This window comes from Chiloscyllium plagiosum, chromosome 42 (genome assembly GCF_004010195.1).
Source record: "Chiloscyllium plagiosum isolate BGI_BamShark_2017 chromosome 42, ASM401019v2, whole genome shotgun sequence".
Lineage (NCBI taxonomy): Eukaryota > Metazoa > Chordata > Chondrichthyes > Orectolobiformes > Hemiscylliidae > Chiloscyllium > Chiloscyllium plagiosum.
The window spans coordinates 7,454,446-7,473,638 of NC_057751.1; the positions used below are offsets into that span (position 1 = coordinate 7,454,446).

The 19,193-nt window shown below is 42.6% G+C and overlaps 1 protein-coding gene across 12 annotated transcripts in view; it reads left to right on the forward strand.

Annotated features, from left to right (window-relative positions):
- The window catches only part of sema4c (sema domain, immunoglobulin domain (Ig), transmembrane domain (TM) and short cytoplasmic domain, (semaphorin) 4C), a 115,442-nt gene extending 97,087 nt beyond the window's left edge, over positions 1 to 18,355 (forward strand). For 11 of the 12 annotated variants that reach the window (XM_043681280.1, XM_043681287.1, XM_043681281.1 and 8 more), the window contains 8 exons: positions 318 to 469; positions 4,572 to 4,747; positions 8,075 to 8,219; positions 10,687 to 10,909; positions 12,556 to 12,671; positions 13,459 to 13,610; positions 14,251 to 14,312; positions 15,227 to 18,355. In XM_043681280.1, the coding sequence (XP_043537215.1) occupies positions 318 to 469; positions 4,572 to 4,747; positions 8,075 to 8,219; positions 10,687 to 10,909; positions 12,556 to 12,671; positions 13,459 to 13,610; positions 14,251 to 14,312; positions 15,227 to 16,068 (1,868 nt within the window). In that variant the 3' untranslated portion in view covers positions 16,069 to 18,355. The remainder of the gene's footprint in view (positions 1 to 317; positions 470 to 4,571; positions 4,748 to 8,074; positions 8,220 to 10,686; positions 10,910 to 12,555; positions 12,672 to 13,458; positions 13,611 to 14,250; positions 14,313 to 15,226) is intronic. The other variant, XR_006309910.1, reaches the window with a different exon arrangement.
- Positions 18,356 to 19,193: the final 838 nt, after the last annotated feature.

Genomic DNA, 19,193 nt, shown 5'->3' on the forward strand with positions numbered 1-19,193 from the left:
TGCTCACCCAACCTTCTAACCCCTCTTCCAGGTCATTTATAAAAATGACAAACAGCAATGGTCCCAAAACAGATCCTTGCGGAACACCGCTAGTGACGGCACTCCATGAAGAAACTTTGTCATCAACTACTACCCTCTGTCTTCTTCCATCCAGCCAATTCCTAATCCAAACCTCCAACTCACCCTCAATGTCCCTGAAACAAACATCACATTATTGGAATAGCCAAACTTGGGATTGAAATCACATAGGGGAGTGCCACCAGCTAGTCAGTTGGGTTGTTCCTTGATGCAGTTTGACTGTTGTCTATTTATTTCAGAACCAAACTTTGTTGGCTCCGCATATGTCCAAGAAAGTGCCGACAGTGCGATGGGGGATGATGATAAGATCTACTTTTTCTTCAGTGAGAGAGCTGTTGAGTACGACTGTTACAAAGAGCAGGTGGTGGCCAGGGTTGCTCGTGTGTGCAAGGTAAGATGAGCTTTGACATTTTGGCTTGCCTCCTGACTCCTGCATGAGCCTGGTTCAGCGCCACTGTGACCATAGTGGCTTTTCTGAAAAGGGTGTTGCCAACATAGTCCGTATCAGGAGTCTCCGTTAATGTTAGTTGTGTGATTTTAGATTTAGATTAGATTACTTTACAGTGTGGAAACAGGCCCTTCGGCCCAACAAGTCCACACCGACCCGCCGAAGCGCAAACCACCCACACCCCTACATTTACCCCCTACCTAACACTACGGACAATTTAGCATGGCCAATTCACCTGACCTGCACATCTTTGGAACTGTGGGAGGAAACCGGAGCACCCGGAGGAAACCCACGCAGACACGGGGAGAATGTGCAAACTCCACACAGTCAGTCGCCCGAGGCGGGAACTGAACCCGGGTCTCTGGCGCTGCGAGGCAGCAGTGCTAACCACTGTGCCACCGTGCCGCCCACACGGTGATGTGAGGAGATGGGAAGCAGTGGTGATGTGACTGGTAATAACTGTTTCCATCAGTAAGGCAGAAATTGTCAGTTATCAATGTGTTAAATCAAACATTTTGGCCAGTAAACAAGACAGAGTCCATCACATTAGGACATAAATGCATGTTATGGTATAGTGTGGACCCCCACAACCTTAGTCTGCAGCAGTACTGCAACGTGCAAGTTGAAGTTTTGACTTGTGACACTAATTTTAACACCGAATTGCATGTCTGTGACCAAGATAGAGGAGATAAAACAAGAAAGAAGCCCTGCCCTGCTCCACATGCAACTCCAACAGTGAAGAGCTTCCCACCACTCATGCTGATAACTTGTGTAAGATTTCTAATTTTCAGCCACGAACAGTGGGCTATCCAAGTAGTTCTGAGTTCAATAAAGCACGTATGTCCATATTTTCCCCTGGAAATTGCATGATGGATGAGTTTCCTGATTGGTGCCGGTGTGCTTTGTTACATGTTAGGTTTTTTATCATGAGTCTTGCAAGTAATCCGCATTGGTTATGTTGTTACAGTCAGGACAGCGAAGAAGGTTACCTCAGATTAGAATGGGCTGAGAAGTGGCAGATGGAGTTTAATGTAGATAAATGTGAGGTGCTGCATTTTTGAAAAAGCAATTTGGAGCAGGACTTATACACTTAATGGTAAGGTCCTGGGGATTGTGGCTGAACAGAGAAACCTTGGAGTGCAAGTTCATAGCTCCTTCACAGAAGCGTTGCAGGTAGATACGATCATAGAGAAGGCATTTGGTCCGCTTTCCTTTATTGATTTGGAGTGTTGAGTACTGGAGTTGGGAGGTCATGTTGCAGCTGTACAGGACGTTGGTTAGGCCACTTTTGGAATATTGTATGTAATTCTGGTCTCCTTCCTGTCGGAAAGATGTTGTGAAACATGCAAGGATTCCGAAAGGATTTACAAGGATGTTGGCAGGGTTCGAGGGTTTGAGCAATAGGGAGAGGCTGATTTAGACTGGGCCTGTTTTCCTTGAAGCATCGGAAGTTGAAGGGTGACCTTTTACAGGTTTATAAAATCATGACTGGCGTGGATAGGATAAACGGACAAGGTATTTTCCCAGGGGTGGGGGAGTCCATAATGTAAGGGCATAAGTTAAGGGTGAGAGGCAAAAGATACCAAAGGGACCTGAGAGACAATGTTTTCACGCAGAGGGTGGTGTGTGTATGGAATGAGCTGCCATATGAAGTGATGGACATTAGTACAATTGCAACATTTAAAAGGTATCTGGATGGGTATATGAATTGGAAGAGTTTGGAGGGATGTGGGCCAAATCCTGGCAAATGAGACTAGAGTAATGTAGAATATCTGGTCGGCAAGGGCGAATTACACCAAACGGTCTGTTTCTGTGCTCTACATCTCTGACTTTAATTGTTTAATCCATTTCTCCCATTACTTTACTTTGGCGGCATTACACTTTAGCCATCATATACTGAGCATTTTAAACACGAGCTGAACTGTTCATGTGAAAGACTTTTTCTGGCTCCAAGGTCACAGGTGATGATTTCACCAGCATTTTGCTGTTCACTCATGTGAAAGTTGAAACCTCCAAGATGAGTAAATGTTACTCACCAGGAAATGGCCAAAGGTTTTATGGCATTATATGTGATGTGGCAGATAGACTCACTTTGATGAAGTTCTGAAAATCCCAACACTGCAAAAGCAAGATGACAAAAGAAGTCAGGACCTGGTAATGGTATTGAAGGCAGTGTACATGTCCTTTCTCCATCATCTCCTTCTGTCCTTGATTCTGATAACTGGAAGGCAGAAATATAATTTACTGTGTAAGTACCTGTTGATGTACTTGTCCACTGCCAGCATTCTGTGACTCTTGGCAAACTATTGCCTGAAGGTTATGCTTCAATTGAATGAGATTGTGTCAAGCAGACTCTCAAAGATTCCTGGTAGATGAGCCTTAGCTCAAACAGTTACCTGATGGTTATGAAGCATGTTTATGCTACCAATGTTTGTTGGACCAATATGACTGACTCAAACCATCACTTCAACTTTTTAGCCTTGAGGGATAATGTGCACAACGGGTAAATCAGCTTCTTGATTTGACCTGTAAGTCTTAAATTCATTTGTACAGATGTGCATTCTGACTGCTTTCTCCCCATCACTACAGACACTGGCAAGAATTAGTAGTCCTTTATTTAACATAATCTGTTATATCCTTCTGTCTTCATTCTGGACTGGTTCTCCTTTTATTGTATTATGCTTGTGAGCTTCCCCTCTCCAAATGACCATTGCAAATGTCACCTCCCATCCTCTGCGCTTGAACATCAGGTGCCTTTTGTAACCTTTTCTTTGTTCCTAGCCCACCACTTAATTCCTGCAGTAAATTGTTACTAAGAAATTTCCTCCTTCATTGCATCAGCTTTCAAAATCCATTGTAAGGCAGGGTCCATGTTGTTCCCTGTTCTCTCATGTATTCCCCAACCTTGCTCTGCTTCCATTCAGTGCTTCATTGCTGTGTGGCTGATGATTTCTTTTTTACTTTGAATTCTGTTTGTAATCTCTCCACCCCACCACCTCCAAAAAACATTGTGATGCAAAGCTATGATGGTGGACAAGCACCACTTCGTGAACCATTCAGCATCTCCACTTGGGTCTCCATAGAACTACTGAGGGCATCAAGTAAGACAGAACAGATGCCAACCTCTTACCCTAAACCTATGCCCTGTAGTTTTGGACTCTTTTCCCTCCCACCTGAGGGAAAAGGCTTTGTCTATTCATTCTCTCTATGCACCTCATGATTTTATAAACCTCAATAAAGCCATGTCTCAGCCTCTGATGCTCCAGGGAAAACAGTCCCAGCCTATTCAACGTCTTCCTCAATTGCTCATTTGCTAGTTTTGAAAGATGGGAATTCCCGAGGTAGGGAAATGGGAATTAGTGATCAAGTTAAATGTTTAATGCCACGCTGCCAGCAATAACCCTGTTGCTCAGGTACTCATGTGCTGCTTCATTCAGCAAACTGAGTCCCAACTTGAGTTCTGCTCCATTTTAGACAAGCCAAGCTTTGCGTTTATTGCTAAATTTCTCCTCCAAGGACCCAGAATCATACGATCCCCACAGTGTACAAACAGGCCATTCGGGCCAACATGTCCACACCGACCCTCTGAAGAGCTTCCCCCCCACCCCATCTCTATTGTCCAGGCTAATGCACCTGACCTGCACTATATCAGACTGCAGGAAGAAATTCACGCAGACACTGGGAGAATATGCCAAGTCCACACAGTTGCACGTGGCTGCTATGGAACCCGCATCCCTGGTGCTATGAGGTAGAAGTGCTAACCGCTGTGCTGCCTCTGTTTTATGTTGCACCAGTATGTAAATACAGGGAACTAATGGCTGGGGATAATCATTTCTTAATCTTGGTCAGATTGGGTTTTGGTTACATGGCCAAAATTCTTCTGCCATAGCCATCAGTGAACTAAATAAAAAAACCTCATTGTTTTTTCTTAGACAGTGAATAACAGGGTTGGGGAGAGGACAAATATAAATGTGTGTTTGTTACTGTCGATAATGACTGCACTTGCTGTTCGATAAAAGCAAATTAAGGTTTTTCTCAATGGCAGGGTGACATGGGTGGGGCTCGAACTCTTCAGAAAAAATGGACAACTTTCTTGAAGGCCCGCTTATTGTGCTCAGTCCCCGAGCTACAGCTTCACTTCAACAAGATCCAGACTACTTACACACTGAATGATGTCACTTGGCAGAAGACTGTGTTCTTTGGTATCTTCCAGGCACAATGGTAAGTTGAATTGGGATTCCATTCTGATTTTTCCTGCCATCAAGACTTCACTTGCACTCCCAGTACTGTTCTGGTCATGAGTTTTTCAAAAGCACTTGGCTGAGACAGTCGTGTACATATGTGGTTGATTCAAATGCCAGGTGGTGTCTCAAGTCCATAAGGCAGTATCATGGACTGACTCACTGGCTATCTGTCCAGGGTTAATAATCCCTCACCCCTGTTGGGAAAGAATTGATCTAGGGACAGAGCCTCATCACTCCTATTGAGTGTAGCCTTCATATGTCATGTGGTCCCACATGTGACCACTATAAGCCATAGAATGGCTCATTTGCTACTTGATATTGCTTGAGTCATCCTGTGCATTGCGTGAAGTTGGCGAAATTTGCTGCGTCTTGGGGCTCAGTATGTAGTTTCTACGTTGATAGAGGATGGGTTAAAATAGGAGGAGATCTGAGGAAACTGGGATTTTAGCACTGTTTGGATGTCTGATGGACCTGGCGCCAGGGCAGGGATGGTTGGTTCAACACTGAAATCATTCCCACTGTTCGTGCAAGGGGAAGGGAGGTTGTTGGCTCAACTGGAACCTTGTTGTCGATGATTTAGTCTGTCAGAATGCAATACACCCACTCTAAGTTGATCTAGCCTTCGAGAGGAAGAAAGAGATTGCATGCAGCAAAGTGAAAAGTTCAGCTTGAGCTGTAAAAAAAATGTCATGGTTGCAAATGAAATTGGAGTGAATGGCTTCCTGTCAGACTTTTTTTACACTGGCAAGTGCGGTCACAATGTTATTGCGAAGATGTGCTACAAAATTCAAGATATTGGTTCACTGCATCTGGCTCCCTGTGTTATACCCAGAGCTGGTGATTGGAGCATCCATTCCTCTTCACTCCAGCAGATTAGCCATTGGATCATGAAGGTTTGGACAAGGTGAAGTGAGTAATTAGTCCAGTCAGGGTCATTTTGCTGCCAAGTTAAGTCTGGCAAAAGTCACACCAAGTGTTGTCCTCATCCAAGATGGCTGTCCACTGATTCCCAATGAAGACAGTTTGCTTGTGCCCATAATGGATAAGCTCTGCTTTGATGCAATGTCTTAATGGCCACAGCCTACTAGCATTGTAAGCTGCAGTTCCTCGCATTTGAAGGCAGATGCTCCTGGGGCACCTGCCCGTGCATGTAGAATTGAGCCAGAGTACACCTTTCTTGGGGATTGACTGAAGTGTTTGGTATGATGAGAGATGTTGGTAGGGGAAGAAACATTGTGTGTTGTGTTTTTGTTGGCAAGTAAAATGGTGCAATTGGGAGGAAGTCAGTCTCCCCATTTCAGCTGGTGTGTGAAGAACACATGGGAATAAAAGCTGCAAATGTGTGCTGTGCAGGCTGCATGAGTGAGACTTTGTGTTGATTAGTCCCTGGAGAATTAGACAAATGTGACAGGCTGGAGAATTTTTGCCTTATCAGGAAGAAGTTAGACTGCAAACTGTGTGAGACAGGTGATCAAGTTGGTGTGGGTGACGGGGGGAGGGGTGAGAGGGTGATTGCTAAGACAATATTGGAGATGCAGGTACTGCTGCTCTGCTCTGCACAGAAGGCAACACACAATCCCAGCAGGAAGGAATTAGATTTCCGAACATGCTGACGTTTCTGTCTGTTACCCTCAACTTGAGCTCGTTACCTATAAAAAGGCTGAAATGTGGCTTTTATTGTGAGTTCAGGGACGCACTTCCACTTGGGGTGAATATTTACCCAGGAGACCTTGTTTTGTGGCTCAGTTGAACTGATTCTGTGATGAAAAGCTTGTCCCAAGTTTTTGCTGAAGACACGTCCAAAAAATGTATCCACTAATTGCAATTATGAAAGGGTAAACGTGCAAATGCTGTGTGAAAAGAGAACTGTGAAAAGAGTTGAGGCAGGCAAGCTGTGATTAGTATATCTATTGAGAAGAAAAAATAATGCAGCCAACGTGGATGAGCAAAACGAAATTGGCATGGTATTGATGAACTTGTGCACTTGATCAAGAATGCAAAACGTTAGATTTGGATGTGTTTGAGCAGTTGTCAAATATATTGGAAACATGTCTGTATCTGAGCTGTGGTTCAGACCAGGCTTCTATAATTGTAGCATTACATTGACTGCTTGCAAATTTGTAAATCAGTTGTGCTTTGATCCATGGTAATTTTTTGCTTTGGTAGACGTAGTCGTTTGCAACTTAATGAATGATGTACAGTCGGTTCTGCAATGATGTGTGTTTCCTCCACATGAATTGGTTTCAACGCATTTACAGAATTTCAACCATTATATGTAGAACAGGAACCTTTGATACCAATACTGGCAAAATCTGGCCCCATTAGTTTAAATGGCGCAGCTGTTGTGGAAGTTGTGGATATAATACAAGATTGCAGCTATTGTGTTACATCAGAGTTGACTGTCCTGTCTTGGGCTGAAAAGCTGCAGTTAGGGCTAACAGAGCACTTTTACTAAGACCTCCAGCTTTCCAGAGTTACTGCTGTCAGATTTTTGAAATGAGGACATTCCCTCAGCACTTAGTTATTTCTGCAGCAATCTTTTATTTCCAAGCATGAACATCATTCTCTAATGGAGCATGCTGAAAATATGGCAGAGATAGAAAGATTTGGTCAACGGCTAAAGTTTGAGGTCAAGCTCCAGGACTTGGCAGTAAAAGCTTGGCTTTTTCGTGTACTACATACACTGTACCATCAGATGTGAAGACATTGCAAGATGGGTTTAATAGCATTGTAGAACCTCTGCAGTCAAGAAGCAGGTCACTTGGCCTGTGCAGTACACACCAAGCCTCTGAAGAATGTCCACCCACATGTAGCTCCCCGAGCCTGTGTTTCCCATGGCTAACGCACCTAACCTTGACATTCGTGGACCATGGTGGGCAACTTAATATGACCAATCTGCCTAAGGTCCACATGTTTTGACTGTGGCAAGAGACACAGGCACAGAAAATATGCAAACCCCAAACAGTCGGCTGAGGCTGGAACTGAATTCCCGGTGCTGTGAAGCAGGAGTGTTATCCACGGCACCAGACAGTATGACGTTGCTGTACCTCTCTGTGTGAGGCAGTAGAGCTGGAACGTAACTGAGATTTAGGCAAAGGAGTGATGGAACAGCTTGAAGCACTTCTGATAAATGCAATAACCATCTGTTGGTGCTGGATGCCAAGTGCCGACTGAACAATGGTGATACTGCATTTCATTTGATGTCAGTCTGTTCATCTCTGCTGTGATGGCAAATGAGAGCTTTAATGTGAAATTTTTGTTAGCAGCCTGTTGGGTGTCATGACCTCTTACTGCTTGCTTACAGGGCTGATGTGGACATGTCTGCTGTCTGCCAGTACCGGATTGAAGACATTCAACGTGCCTTTGATGGACCTTTCAAAGAATACCGGGACCAGGCACAGAAATGGGGCCGATACTCTGACAAAGTGCCAAGTCCCCGGCCTGGAGCAGTAAGTTTTTGGCGCAAGTTTATCTTGATCCTTCCATAACTAACAAACTGTTTGGATGAATTCCAGCAGAGAACGTGGAGAAGATAGTTTAAATTCCCCTTCTTTATGTTAATTCCCTTAGCACTTCATTGGTAAGGTTGAGTTTACCTGGAGATAAGTTCACGTGATATATATCACCATGCTGGGCTATTATGTGTAACCTGTCCATGTTAAGATGTCTGCTGTACTCAAGCTGCCTCCTGTCTCTGTTCATGTTCATCTTCTTAAGCTAAGTTCATGTCCTTTATTTGATTGTTTTCTGTCTTGGCTTCAAATCCTTCAATATTTGGTAATACACCTTCAATGCTGATTGGATAAATACATGGGTTTGTTTTTCGTGATGGTAACAAATAGCTATGTTTGTTTGCATTGGAAGCAAAATTCACATTTGTGGGTACTCTTGAGTTTTGATTTAAAACATAATTTTGCTGGACATTGAAATGTTATTGTCATTGGACAAGAACACACAGAAGCAGTGTTCTGAGCATGGACTATCCCTGACTGAATACCAGTTTGAGCAGCATGTGTCTATGGTCTGGACTGACAGCAAGCATGAAGCCATGAGGGAGGTACATTGCTGTTGGCTAATTTGGCATTGCACTGAATCAATGCTGATGAGGTTCAGTCTGCAGGAGTTGAGCAGCACTTGTGAAGCTATAAGTCAGTACAAGTCTCCACTTTGTGGAAGGTGGAGGCCTGCGGTCAAGGTGCAGGTTGGGTTTCCATTCAGGTTATTCCTTTGGGGGAGTAGCAGTGTGTCCCTGAAAGGCATTTCTGCTCCCTTGCAGTCCATCAGGCCTGCTTAAAACCAGATTGTGTTTCTGGGAAAAGTTATGGTCCTTTGGTTAATTTAGCTTCCTTTATTCACTTTTATTCAATATCAACTACCGTTTGTGGGCATGAGTTTACCATGAGTCTGCTTATGAAGAATTCTGGTCTGCCTGCAATGAGACAAATGTTGTGTAACTTGAAAGGGTTTAGAAAAGATTTACAAGGGATGTTGACTGGGTTGGAGGGTTTGAATTACAGGGAGAGGCTGAATTGGCTGGGGCTGTTTTCCCAGGAGCATTGGAGGCTGAGGGGTGACCTTACAGAAGTTTAGAAATCATGAGGGGCATGGATAGGATAAATATACAAGGTCTTTTCCCTGGGTTGGGGCAGTCCAGAAATACTGGGTATCGCTTTTGGGTGAGAGGGAAAGAAGTGAGACCTAATGGGCAACTTGGTCATGTAAAGGGTGGAGAGTGTATGGAACGAGCTGCCAGAGGACTTGGAGTAGGCTGGTACAATAACGACATCTGAGAGGCATCTGGATGGGAATATGATGGAAGGGTGTAGAGGGATATGGGACCAATTGTTGACAAGAGTCTAGATTTTATAGGATATCATGTCAGCATGGACGAGTTGGACTGAAGGGTCAGTTTCCATGCTGTACATCTTTTGATTCTTTGTATCTTAAGTGTGTGACAGTTGAATTACTTGATGCTGATTTAATGTCAGAAGCGCCCAGCAACAAATTTTTCCCAAACAAAGTGATTATTATAAGAAGCTAAACTCAATTGTCCCTTCAGCAGTATGGTTCAAGTTTGCAGCATCCCAGGAAACCCAGTAGCAGATCTTAAAAATGTGTTGCTGGAAAAGCGCAGCAGGTCAGGCAGCATCAAAGGAACAGGAGAATCGATGTTTCGGGCATAAGCCCTTCTTCAGGAATGTTCTTCCTTGAAGAAGCTCTCCTCCTCCCTCTACAAACTAGCTCTGATCTCCAGCATCTGCAGTCCTCACTTTCTCCTCGTTGATTTTAACCCAGTATCACATGTCTGGGTATCTAATTGCAATTTGGAAGTAGTTGGGACAGAGCATTGATCAGTATTGAATTTAGTGTGCATTCAGGCTGTTGTTGTCAGGATTACTCCCTCGACATGATTTAAATTTGTATATTTTGGATCTTGGTTCTATCAGAGTGGTATTTGATAAAATAGGGTATCTGTTTATTGTAGTGATCTGTTGCAGGAAAGGCCACAGTGACACTTAAAAAAACATCTTTTGACTCCACTATTGAGTTGGGCCATTGGAACCATCGGTAATCTGATTGGCAGATCCTGGATAAAGAGTGTCAAATGCACTGTCAGCTTGACTTGAGACCTTTTTTGTTGTTGTTGTTACAACAATGTATAACATATCCCAGGAACTTGCCTTGTGTCAATGTTGTTTGGCCAGTAACAATCATCTTGATTGAGATGGAGTTACTAGATCTTGGGTTGTAGTATCAAGTGCAGCAGTAAATGTAAATTGTTATGCCAGTAAATCTGTCAGCAGAACAAATACCTAAGTTATGCTTGTAACACTAAGGGGTAATCTCCAAATATTGCATGTAAGAATTTGAATGTAAACTGCTAACATTTTCTCATGATCTTGTCCTGGTTTCCAGTGCATCACAAACAACCATAGGGAGCTTGGTTATAACACTTCACTCGAGTTGCCTGACAACACCCTTAACTTCGCGAAGAAGCATCCACTGATGGACGATCTCGTTCAACCTGTCGGACATCAACCTCTACTCATCCAGAAAAACATTAACTACACACAGATTGTGGTGGACTGGGCATTGGCTGTGAATGGGAATCAGTACATAGTCCTCTTCATTGGGACAGGTTAGTCCTCTTTTTGGTTTTGAAGATTTACAGTAGTCTGTCAGAGAGTAGGTCTTTAGTGTTGCAATCTGGGTTCAATAAAGTGTCACAGTTTTTTCTGTAAGTTGTTACCAAGTTCCTTGTGCGTAGTGTCTGGCACATGTGGTCCAAAAGAAAATATCCACTTAATTCTGGCTGAAAGAAGAGCTATGTTATCCAATCTCATGTTTAACTGGTCAGCCCAGTGGAAGACCATGAAGGTTTGAAAGGCTGGGGAAATGGCAGTGATGGGTTGGTAATTCAAGATAACGGTTTTAAGAGAGTTGCTGTGGAAAAGAAGGTCATGTGCCTTCTACCTGTAGCTTTGTGGATGTGTGTACGACATGCTTTGGCCTATGCATCTGAAGTGACAGTTTTCAACAGATTTTTGAAGAAGGGGAGGGGGCAGTGCTAAAGAAATATGGTGGTAAATCTGAGAGTAAAGCTAATACTTTAGAGATGTGGGTGCAAATGTCACAGTAGCAGGAACTGAAATTTGAACTGAAGGGATACCAGGAATATTATGACTGCTGTAAGGTATGGCTGAACTGCAAACTGTATAATTAATTACTGTTAATGGTTTTGTAAAAACTTAAGTGCCTCAGAATGGTCCTTCAGGGAAAAAGCTTGGTTAAATTGCCTGTGTGAAGAGTAACTTTGTATGTATTGTGAACTCCCTGAAATGGCACAATCCATTCTGTCAGATCAATTGGCATGTGCAACAAGTGCTTGCTCAATTAATGATGTGCACATAATTTACATTATGAATTAAAAACAAAGCAGGGGAATATAAATGCCTTTTTTTTGGAAGAGGAGCTTTGCATGGTTGTGACAGTGCCAGCTGGTGCCTGCCTTTTTTCTGGGGTGACAGCAGTTTGCAAAGTGCAGATAGACTATGCATTAACAAAAAATGGCTTTGGGCATCTTTTGGTTGTGATGTGAACGTTAAAACTGATAGTGCCCAGGAAATTTTGGAGTTAAACATTAGCTGGATGGCTAGTGTGTTAAATGAATGTAAATTGGTAAACCTTGAACTGGTTCACCAACGTCATGTTCAGGTGAAGAAATCTGATAGAGTTAGACTGTTTAAGGGGCAGGTTACTGCAGAGAGAGTAGATCCTAATTGCCCTTTCCAAAGTGCAATGAGCAGTGAATGGTGGCCCAGCACTGTGCATAAAGTGACAGAGAAAAAGCTCACTGAAGCAAATGGACAGCAAACTACGTGCAATTGGAGTCATGTGATACTGGAGTGAACTTTGGATTTTGTTTCTGTGTGAATTTACAGAAAGAACATGATTAATAACATAGGGAAAATTTATGATTTCTCTTGGAATGCCTTTGTCCCACTGTTGACCGTGAGTTTGCTTGTAAGATGTGCTATCTTCAATCTGGGAAAGTGCCCCATGGTGTTAAACATGAACATTTGCAAGGGTCAGGAAACATCCAGCGTTCAGCTATAGGGTTGTACATTTGTTGGGACAGGACAAATTGTAAACTTAGATGACCATCATGTGCTGCTGAAACAGCTTGATTTCTGTTCTAGTTCCCTGGTTGGAGTCAGCAATGTCATATGTATGGAGTTTCCATGTCAAACAGTTCCTGGCATGTGTTTGCTTCTGAATCCTTAGGTAGAGGATGGCTGCACAAGGCTGTAATGATTGGTTCCCAGATACACATTATTGAAGAGCTCCAGCTATTTGAGGACCCTCAGCCAGTTGAAAACTTAGCCATCTCCAAGAAGAAAGTAAGTGTGTCCTCTATGTTTATTCAGCATGACCGTCAACAGCTCTGTTTAGCTCCATCCAATAAGTCAATGATTTAATCTATGTTCTGTGTAGCTCCCCAGTTTGTTTTAATGTTATTACTCTGCTTTGTCAAGATCACAGTATTAACAGTCGATCATACCACAGATGAGCGATGGAGAATAGTCCAATGTGATGGGCTTAAAGGGCACCACTTAGTAAACCGGGCAATGTTATCTACCTTTGAGAATGGTAGAAGGTACTGCTGTTGTGCAGAGTTTGAAGAAAACTTAGTAGGTTGTATTCCTTGCCTTGTTGGCCAAAATAATTTTTCTAAAGATGCTTGGATGATGAAACTTAGTGTTAGATAACACTGAACTTGACCAAGAGGACCTGTGGATTCTGAAGCTCTGTAACTCCAAACCTACATCCTGCCATGAATTAACTCTGTGGTGTCCTGCTATACCAATATATCAATGTTTAATTTCTTGACTGCAGTTTGAAATTGTTTTAAGTGATTGCCATTTTTCCACAGTTCCTGTTGAGCATCCCCTAAGATCATTATGCTGTTCATGTGTGGAGTGCTAGTACTCTTCGTTTTTTATGTGCGTTGCTTAATGTTTCTCCCAAGTCCTTGAATCTGCATTGTTACATTCTTCAACAGCCACTTTTGTTGGAAATACTGTGAAAGACCTTGAAATGTCTGCCCTATTGTAAAGGTCCTATGTGAATGCAAGTTGGTATTCAGAGTGGGCATGAAGTTCATTCTTCTCCCCTTCCTTGCTACAGAAACTCCTGTTTGCTGGATCTCGCAGTCAGGTTGTTCAGGTGCCGTTTGCAGACTGTGAGAAGTACAGAAGCTGTGTGGATTGCATCTTGGCAAGGGACCCATACTGTGCCTGGACAAAGTGGGGATGCATGAGCGTTGATGAATCATCTGGGTAAGGATCGAGTCTTGTGTTGTGATAGACTTGTTTGTTTTTTTTAGTGTGAGCACAACTGGTACCTTTTAACTCAAATAGTGGCATTCCTAATGTGCCCAGGTCTAAAATGTAATCCATCTGGGGCATTTGATATGGGTTTGGGCTGATGATGGAAAATGCCAACGAATTGGGATAAATGGGAGCTCATGTTGCACTCCTGAGTGTCCAAGGATGGTATGCTCCACATACCAGGAAGCTGTATTTTATGTGAAAATCTTTTGAGTTGTACTGTGCAGTTTCAATGTGGCCTCCACCCCTCAGACCATAGTATATTTCAAGGAATGGAGTAGATTTCATAAATGTTTTGTGTCAAGTTGGAGGCTTGGAGCTGCATTGGTGATTACTCAACTTCTCAGTTGTTGAACTCTAAGAAGGATATGAAATGCAGAGTGGCGATGACAAATCAAGTCAAACTGCCCATAAATAAATTGAGGTTAAAAGTATGTCTGCTGTGGAGGTTCAGCATGCTGAGATTTCAACGTTCCACTGGATGTGCTTCAACTCATGTCAAATCTGTGGAACAGAATCGTTCTGGACTACTGTGTTTTATGTATTTTGGTCAAGGTTAATTCCAGACAATTTATTTTGTTTCTTACAGATTTCTTGATATGGTACAGGATGTTGGCTTTGCTGATGTCACGCTGTGTCGTCACCCTCCAGGTAACACAACTGAGAGACATGGACAGTTTTCAATGGTTTTTCACGATAATGATGACATTAGGCAGATGGACAGGGAAGTTGCATTCAGTGCGCTCAGAAACAGCCTGAGGAAATGATGCTTTATAAACCTCCATGCAGATGGATGGGGTGGATTTGATGTGCCCTTGTTTCCTCTGCCTGCACTGGCAGCTCTTTTGGTGTCACTGATTCAGGGAAGCGTGCATGTTTTTGTCTGAAGTTTTGTTCTGATGAGACTTGTGCAGCTACTCTGGCTTAACATCAAGAGCTTTATTTCTACTTCTGGTCTAGAGCAATTGCATGCTGAGAATCTCAATTGTTGCTCATGTGCACTGCCAAGCTTGTATAATTTGGTTAACTGTATATGTAACTAATCTAGTTGACGCTACATTTTTGTCCATTGTAAATACCTGAAATTCAAAGGACCTTTCACACTGGTTGAAGAGTCCTTTGCACTCTGTCTGCTCTTGTTGCCCTTTTACCTATCTGAATGTTAGGTGTTCAAATACAAGTGGACATGAGGATCAAGTTGTTGATATAATTGTTGACACATGAAATGAGAACTTCATGTGCTCTCATACGGACATGAAGTGCACCACTGTATCATGATGAAGAGGAGCTTGGGACTTTGCCCTGGTTTTTGTCATGTGCATGTATTGGCTGTCTAAAAATCTGTGGGGGATGTGCTCATTAGCAGTTTGTATTTTTAGAATTAGAATTTTTAGAAGTAGCTAATTATCTATTTAAAATGTTTATTTTTAGGGTGCACAGATAGCACTGAAATGTAAAGCATTTCAGTAAATCCATGTGTACTCATGGAATGACTATCTGAGCCCTGTTGCTGTGACTAAGGTGAGGTTGACTGCTCTGATTTTATTCTGATCATGCCCTTGTAGGTGTTGTGAAAATCAAGAACCTGACTGTTGTAGCTGGCACTACCATCCTCTTGCCATGCCAACTCATCTCCAACCTGGCTGTACCCAAGTGGAAATTTGAAGAGCGAGATCTTGCTGAAGTATCTTACGACAACTATGAAGTTCAGTCCAAATCTCTGTTAATATCAGACATACAGATCCAACAAGGTGGCATTTATTTGTGTTTCTCTGTTGAGAAACATGAGCCAGATTTGGTGGGAAAGTACTTGCTCAATGTTGTATCCAATCCTGCCATGACCCTGGAAAGCAGAGCGGCAGTGAGCAATTTTGGATTGGTTTGGCTTAGTGTGTTTGTCCTGGGAGTGGTTTGCCTCTGCTTGCTGTGCGCAGTTATCTACCTGAACCGCAAGCTTAGGGAGCGGCTGGAGAAACCAGAGGTGACCAAGGAAGTAGAGTGTGTTCATGCTTACCCCACAGAGCGTATCCTGCCAAAAGAGGTTCCCAAGGGTACCAAGTTCATACCTAGTCAGACATCGAACTCTGATGAAAAGCTGTGGGAGTCACCTTCGTATTATTACTCTGATGGCTCCCTGAAAATTGTACCTGGCCATGCCCTGTGCCAGAATGGGAGCTCACCATCTCACAATGGCACTGCTAATGGAATTCCTGGGCAGCCCCTACCCACGGCTGTCCAGTCACCCACCCGTCTCAATCTGGCAAACATTCGTGGTGCAAATACAAATGGTTATATCCGGCTGCAGCTAGGAGAGGATGGTGTGGACCCATTCTCTGAAGAGTTAAGGAAGAAGTTGAAGCAGCGTCAGATGTTGCCTGATGCGAATCCAGAGGAGTCCTCGGTGTGAGCAATGGCTGGATTTCCACTTGGCAGAAGGCTACCTCATCTTTTGTGTAAATAGGACAAATGATAAACAAACACTGAATTATGGAGTCAATGAAGACTATGTATATACTCTGCAAGATACACACCTGCTTTGAAAAGATTAACAAATCAGATTGCGTACTGCAGAAGTGCCCAAAACATAATGCATTAACTTAACGCAATGTCTATATACACTGTACTGATCATCTTTGTCACCAAACTTGGTGTTAAACCGTGAACAGGATGAGTGACTCCCCAAATGAGGGTCTGTTTGCTGCTTTGTGGTGATTGGTGTGATTCACAGTGGCTGCTGCAGTATCACGTAAGTTAAATGTAACAACTTGTTGAGGGTTTTGCTGAATTGGCCCCAAATTTAATAGTTTTCACAAAGTGAAAGCATGAAGCTGAAGTTGTGGTCAAGTCTTCAGCTAGTTTTGCTGTTAATTGGGTCTGGACTGGCTGAGAATTTTTTGAAATGAACTGCCAACAATGGTGAGCTTTTGAGGTTCATAGCAGTGGTTGTCTGCTTTGTGTCACTGTTGGTGTGAGTACAAGTGAGCTCACCTGGTGTGTGTTCAACTCCCATCCATGGGTTATTTGGGGGGTGGTATTTCGAATATGTTGTTCTAGTTGCAGTCTTTTTCTCTAATCTGATCACATTGAACTGATGAAGCAGAGTAGGTTAGAAACAGAACTGGAAGTTCTGTTTCCAATTATGTGCTTTCTCTGAATCATGAAACAATGTGTTTTGTTGCTTGTGATAACTGTCTGCATTGGTTATGTCTACCCATGTTATGTCGTGTATCCCTGGATTCTGTTGCATCTTCTTATGGTATGTTCCTCATCTAATTCTGCTCCATTTTTTTCTTAGTTGAATTTAAGAGTGGACCAGAAGCGGCTGCAGTGAAGCTAACAGATTATTCTTGGTGTTAAAGTTCAAAGATGGGCATTGCGCTGAGTCAAAATCGTCGCAGTGTCAAGACCACAGCATGTGATGCTGAAACAAATGCTTATTTTCACACCACAAGGTTATTGGTTCTCTTGATTTGGGAATGAAGTGAGTGGTCTGTTAGTGATGTCTTCTGATTATGACCTGCTCAGGGTGCCTTGCTGGGTGATCTTGTTAAAATGCCCACCAGTTGCTGCTCATTGGTGTCAAGGACAAGTGCAACTTTGATACATGGTTCCAGAATAGAGACAACCTTTTGGCTTTTGCATCAGTTTCATGAAGAGTTGGCTTGGTTTTTGTCTAAGTGCACACAGAATTTTGGGAACAAATCAACCGCTAAGATTTTAGGTGGTCTCTGTACAAACATAGTACAGGATTTGGTTTGAGATGTGTTTGTAACCAAATCAAATGTGGTTTTCAAAGTGCATGTTTGACAGACAGTGAATCATTGGTGTTGAGGTTTCAGTCAGTGATTAGCAGTTGTCAAATGGTAACGAGTCATGGAGACCTTCATGGGAATTGGATATGTATAGAATGAGGAGCATGCTTCTTTGTTAGATATTGTTTGCTTATTGTCAGTGGCCAATGCTGAAGTTTGGTGAAGATGTTAGACAAGTGATGCTTTTGAAGAGAATCCTTGATTTCTGGACAAACATCGTGTTTAGAGGGTGCTCATGGTGGCAGTGTGATCAGAGGTTTAGGATGGTAATGTTAGGATGGATAGCAAGTTCATTGGAGAACCATTGCAGCTGTGTTTTGAGTGCAGTGTACATACTGTAAATCTGCATATTGTTGTGAAGACACTACGAAGTTTCTGGTCTATGGTTTGAGGTAGTGTTTGGTATACTGATTGGAATGAGGGAAAAGCATGTGTTCAAGCTTGGTAAGGGAAGAATGCAGTGTGTAGTTCAGAGGGCAGATGTGGGGAGAGTGTGCAACAGTTAATGGCTCCTGGACTTGAAATGTTATTGGAATAGGTGTATGTTTTACAAATGCAAAGTTAGTTGGTGGAAGAGGAATTCGGTCAGAACCTCTGTGCATTAGGTTCACCCAACTGTTTAATTGGTGTGTCCAAGAGGGAGGTAAAAAACGGAAGTGCTTCTTCTGCCCTTGTTGGGGGGAGGGAAGCATGAGCAAAGAGTTGTGAATTTTTGTTAGCACATTATGCAGGATGTGCTGGCATCTGAAGTTCCTCACTTGTACTTTAAAATGTAAGTTATTGAGCTCAGCATGTAATTTAAGTCTTGTACAGTCTAAAATATTTAAAATATTTTTATAACAATTTTAAAAGGATTAAAAATAAATGATACACTGTATCCAATAATTGTTTTGTGTTGATTTTTACTGTGAAATGGTTGCTTTTTGATATAATTTGGCTGGATTGTATTTCACTTTCCATTTGACACAATGGTGAGGCCATCAAGGACATCTACCCTACTCCTCCCAGGTAGTGTTGAATAGAAATAGCCCTCAAATGAGAGCATAATTTGTTGTCGTGGGTGGGCAGAGAAGATCCTCTTGTCATGTTTTGTGGAAATCATGAGTTTTCCCAGCACCTTCATTCACATTGCATCCTGAAGAAGGCATGTTAAGTTTCAAATCACTATTTCAGAAATGCGACTTGTAATGCAGATTAGAATCAAGGATTATTGCAGTCCTGTCTGTTCAGTTCTTAAGACAAGGTGTCAGTTTCACTGTGATACTGCTGAAATGATGTTCATGTCAGCTCAAACTTTTGACTTGAGCAATGAGTACAGCTTATTGGGGATGTTAGCTTGTGATCTTGGAGCGGTGGATCTGACTGGTTTGAGATGGGGCCAAGAGTAAACTGAATTGTGATCACAGTGAGAGAATGACAGTTTGTCATATTGTTGAAGTCTCAGGTGTAGACTGGGTCAGTGGAATTTGCCTCTCTGTGTTTGGACTTACATATGCACTATGTCTGGTCCTCTTGGGTGGTAAAAGTGAGCCAATAAATATTGACGGTTTATAAATTACACTTCAGCCTTCATTTCAGACAGACTGCAATGTCCTCACAGGATTTGAAATCACTATCTGGGATGAGTCAACATGGAGAGGGATTGTGAACTCATATTTAGATTTGAGCATTGTCTTGTCTGTTTCCCCTAATAATTGTTGTGTTGTTGCCCATGCTGCCA